The sequence below is a fragment of the Trachypithecus francoisi genome, unplaced genomic scaffold (genome assembly GCF_009764315.1).
Source record: "Trachypithecus francoisi isolate TF-2019V2 unplaced genomic scaffold, Tfra_2.0 Lachesis_group8, whole genome shotgun sequence".
NCBI lineage: Eukaryota > Metazoa > Chordata > Mammalia > Primates > Cercopithecidae > Trachypithecus > Trachypithecus francoisi.
Window position 1 is genome coordinate 16554069 of NW_022681473.1, and position 5311 is coordinate 16559379.

The 5311-nt window shown below is 39.2% G+C and overlaps 1 protein-coding gene across 1 annotated transcript; it reads right to left on the bottom strand.

The window, feature by feature from the left end:
• Positions 1-4072: 4072 nt before the first annotated feature.
• LOC117080577 (olfactory receptor 4C45) lies at positions 4073-4993 on the bottom strand. Its single transcript, XM_033205726.1, has one exon. It carries the CDS (start codon positions 4991-4993, stop codon positions 4073-4075), a length of 921 nt encoding a protein of 306 aa, XP_033061617.1.
• Positions 4994-5311: the final 318 nt, after the last annotated feature.

Consider the following 5311-nt stretch of genomic DNA (forward strand, 5'->3'; position numbering starts at 1 on the left):
AAACACCTCATGTTCTCACTCATAAGTGGGAGTTGAACGATGAGAACACAGAGACACAGGTAGGGGAACATCACACACCGGGGCCTGTTGGGGGGTGGGGGGAAAGGGGAGGGAGAGCATTAGGAAAAATACGTAATGCATGTGGGGCTTTAAACCTAGATGATGGGTTGACAGGTGCAGCAAACCACCATGGCACATGTATACCTATGTAACAAACCTGCACGTTCTATACATGTATCCCAGAACTTGAAGTAAAAAATAAAAAATAAAAAATGATAGTTGAGAAAATATGGGATAGAAACCAGTAATTTGTGCCAATAAAATTCTTGGTTTTTTTAACCCCCACCCCCAAAAAATAGGGTGACAGGATTCTCATAGTCTCAATTCCACAAAAAGGGAAGAAATCATTTTGGTTCAGGAAAAAGAGAGACTAGAGGAGGTCGCTGAAAATGATGGTATGACAAAGACCAAGACTGCCCGTAGGGTGGGACTCTAACCCACAATCCTAGAGGGAATAAAAACATCCAGAGTGCAATGGGGGACCTCTCAAAATAACAAAAGAAACAAAAAGGCCTAAATAGAAACAATCGTCCAAATAGGAGGGTGAACGAAGGGGACACTCTCCCATCCATGAAGGCCAAATGGTGCCAATTGGTCTTAATTTGGGGTTCAGGTAAATGTCTCCCTCAGATCCCTTCAGCTTGTTAGTCCCTTCATGTTAGTGGTCCCTTTGTAGTCACCAGGAAAGATGATGCAGATGAACCCCGAAACTGTGGCTCAGCCTGGGAAGTGTCTTGGCTTTGTGCCAGAAAGAATTCAGAACAAACTGAAAATAAATTTATTAGAGCAACAAAGGGCAAGAAAATGGCTGTTCCATAGACAGAGCAAGGTTTTTCATAGGCAGAGTAGTGCTCGTTGCTTGCTGGCTAGCTATATTTATAGCTACTCCTTAACTATCATAAGTAGTAGGTGGTTATTCACAAATTTTCTGGAAAAGAGGTGAAGAGTTTCCAGAACCTAGGGTTCCTCCTATTTTAAACCATATAAGGTAACTTCTGGGCATTGCCATGGCATTTATAAACTGTCAGGGCACTGTTGGGAGTGTCTTTTAACATGCCAGTGTATTAGAGTATAATGAGCAATGAGAGCGACTAGAAGTCACTTTCATTGCCATCTTGGTTTTAGCTGGTATCAGTTTCTTTACTGCATCCTGCTTTGACCAGCAGGGTTGTGACTGGTGCTTGGAAAGCAAGTCCTGCTGATCCACCTCAATTCCAGAATGTATACATATTTTAAAACATCATGTTGTACATGATAAATATATGTAATTTTATCTGTCAGATAAAATGCTAAAAAAAGAAATTCACTGCTTCCAATACATATAAAACATAAAGTGAGTGCTTAGCTCAGGACTTTATTCACAGAAAGTGCTTGATAAAAATTAGTTATAATCATTATCACAATTGTCATTATTCTTATTTTTATATTATCCTATTTCTCATTCTGTTTTTCTTGGGAACTACAACTACATTTTTAAAAAATTATACTTTAAGTTCTGGGATACATGTGCAGAATGTGCAGGTCTGTTACATACGTATACATGTGCCATGGTGGTTTGCTGCACTCATCAACCCGTCATCTACATTAGGTATTTCTCCTAATGCTATCCCTCCCCTAGCTCCTCACCCGCCAACAGGTCCCAGTGTGTGATGTTCTTCTCCCTGTGTCCACGTGTTCTCATTGTTCAACTCCTTTTTTATGGCTGCATAGTATTCCATGGTGTATATGTGCCACATTTTCTTTATCCAGTCTATCATTGATGGGCATTTGGGTTGGTTCCAAGTCTTTGTTGTTGTGAATAGTGCTGCAATAAACATATGTGTGCATGTGTCTTTATAGTAGCATGATTTATAATCCTTTGGTTATATGCCCAGTAATGGGATTGCTGGGTCAAATGGTATACAACTACATTTTTAAAGGATACATTTAATTTTAAAAAACATACTGTTGTTTGCATGTATTTACAAAATAGGCACTGATAGGAAATTATGACAATGCATTTATTTTTAAAAAGGCATTGTATGCAAGATGTGACCTGATATAAAGTCCTGAGAACACAGAAAATGTCCGTATCTGGTGATGTGCAACTCCATGGGTTAGAAAACATGTTTCTGGGCTCTCCCACAGGAACCACGAGCTCAGTACAGAGACAGATCTTTTGGTCCCTGGCACTGACTCTTCTTTCTCCTTCTTTCAGAGGACCAGAACAGGATGGGATCTTTCATTCATCAGAGCTTTTCAACTTAGTTCTGCTCAGGCATCTCACAGTGGCTCCCACCAGCCCTCTCATTTGTAACTGCAGAGACACTGAAGAGTATTTTCATCTCAGAAGAGAAAGTAAGTGATGGGATAGACGTTAATTTCCAAAGACCTGGTTGCTGGCTCCAGTAAGTGTCCTAGGTAAGAAAACAACCTACCGTTGTGCTGTCTGTATGTGTAAATGGATGACATTAACGTTACATTTTGAAATGCAGTGGTCCGAGACACACACTGAATCCTGCTGTGCCTGTGGGGACTGAAGAAGGGTAGTGATGTTCTTGTTATCGTTTGTCAGGAACTGCAGTTCGCTGCACACCTTAGACTCTGGTGACATCCCTGAAGGGTATTCAGTGTTGGAGCAATTTTTATGACTTTTCAGCTGACTCATGGTTTTAAATTTAAATCACTTTATTATCATTATTGAAAAAAACATGTAATGTTATTTTCCTTTTACTGATGAAGGAACATGTAGAGAGGTTAAACGATTTGCTTACATTTATAAGACTAATGCAGAGACCAGTTGAGAAATCAAGTCTATTTGATCCAAGGTTCTTAATCCCTAACTCCAAGGCATCTGACTATATCTGAGTCTTTTAGCATTTCATTGCATTCATGGTATGGATTCTTTTCTACAATCTAGATTTGTGATCACTGTCATCCAGTTTCATGACACAAACTTATTTCTATGTCTCTGGCAATTTCCTATGACAGCTGTTTAGTTTTCAGGGCTTTCTTTTCCTTTGCTGGCATCTAAACCTCATTTTAATGTACAGATATTATTTGCCTTAACTTTATTGTTATTTTTATCAGTTATATTTATCAATTCTGTTTCTTTTGCTCCAGCCAATAATACTTTCAATTCTTGCTGGGTGTGGTGGTGCATGCCTGTAATCCTAGCACTTTGAGAGGCCAAGGTGAGTTGATCACCTGAGTTCAGGAGTTTGATACCAGCCTGGTCAACATGGTGAAACCCTGTCTCTACTCAAAATACAAAAATTAGCTGAGCATGGTGGTGTGCACCTGTAATACCAGCTACTTTGGAGGCTAAGGCACGAGAATCGCTTGAACCCAGGAGGTGGAGGCTGCAGTGAGCTAAGATCATGCCACTGTACTCTAGCCTGGGTGACAGAGTGAGACTCTGCCTAAAAAAAAAAAAAAAAATACTTTCAATTATTTTTGTAGATAATTGTATACTATACAGAATGGAGATATAATTTTTTAAAAGTAAGTTTTCATGAAAACGCTCTTTTTAGCCCTTTCATATATAGTTGTTTGTCCTCTTGTAAAAGAAAACTTCATTCTAGCTGTAGTGCTGGGTATGAAAGGTGTCAAGAATGTTGCTGTCAATCCGTTTCATATCCACAAGCAGGACAACAATATAAATTTTGTGAGCCCTTGAAACTTTTGCCCTCGTAAGTTCTTTCCTCCATAAAAACTATTAAAAGTTGTATTTTATGAGTGGATTGGCATAAAGATAAATATAATCCAGTTGTACTTAGATTATATTCATTTTCTTCTTCTTCTTTTAAAGAAATTAAGCATTTCAAGGGCTCCTAAAAGTATCATGGTCTGTTGGCACTACTACTGGTCCTTAATGAATATATCAGCGCAGCCTACTATATGTACTTCTAATAAAAATTGATGGAGACAGGATAAGATAATTGGCTGTACCAAGTTTCATTGATCAGGAAATAGAATAAATCTCTATAGAATATCACCAGATATTCTTGCCTAAATGTTTGTGTCATAAGACTTATTTATTATCAGTTTTCATTATTTGCTTCCAGAGCTTCTTAATGACATTTTTCACTTCCTTATTTTTGAGGGTGTAGATTAAAGGGTTCAACATAGGTGTAAATAGGGTGCAAAACACAGTCACAGCTTTGTCAGTGGGGAAGGAGGTTAGAGGTCTTAGATACAGGTATGAACAAGGGACAAAGAATAAGATGACAACAAAGATATGAGAGGGACAACTAGACAGAGCTTTGTGACGCCCTTCAGAGATATGAGTCCTTAGGGAGCACAGGATGATGACATAGGAAGCAACCAGCATGGAAAAAATGAGGAAACACAGTGATCCACTGTTGGCAGCTATCAGAGGCCCCAAGGTGTGAGTGTCTGTGCAGGCCAGCTCTAGAAGAGGTACTAAATCACACATAAAGTGGTCGATGACATTGGGGCCACAGAATGGTAACTGGGCTATGAACAAAGTCTGGATCCCTCCATGCACAAATCCCAGAATCCCAGCCACCCCCATCAGGAATCCACATATAGGCCGACTCATGATGGCTGCATAATGCAAGGGCTTACAGATGGCCACATAGCGGTCGTAGGCCATGACGCTTAATAAGATGATCTCAGCTGCCGCAAAGAAATGTTCTGTGAAAAGCTGAGTCATGCAGCCATTGAAGGATATGGTGTTCTTTTCAGAGATCAAGTCAAAGATCATTTTAGGGGCTATGGAAGAAGAGTAGAAAACATCTATCATGGATAAATAGGACAGAAAAAAGTACATGGGGGAATCCAGGGCTGGGCTGATGAAGATGATGACTGAGATGAGCAGGTTATCTGCCAGTGTAATCAAGTAGGTGATTAAAAACATAACAAACAAGAATTTCTGCAGTTCTGGATTGCGAGTGAGGCCCAGCAGGATGAATTCTGTTACATTGTTCATGTTTTTCATAGATTTAGCTCAGGTTGTGTGTAGATGGCCGATCTGAAAAAAAAAACAGTATTTCTGAATGATATTTTAAATTCAATACTAAAATATTTCATCACCTCTTTAGTCCTGGTTTTTGCGGGTGATGGAGCTACATTGCCACTCAGCTCTGCTGTTTTGCGGAGCTGTAAAGAGGAACAGAAGATTAGATTTCTCCTAATTCATGTATTAATGAAATAGTGATAATATCTTACAAGTACCACAATAAAACAAGATCTTGTTGTAAATGTTGACTTCCAAACTTCCTTTCTGGCTCTAAAATTTCACATATGG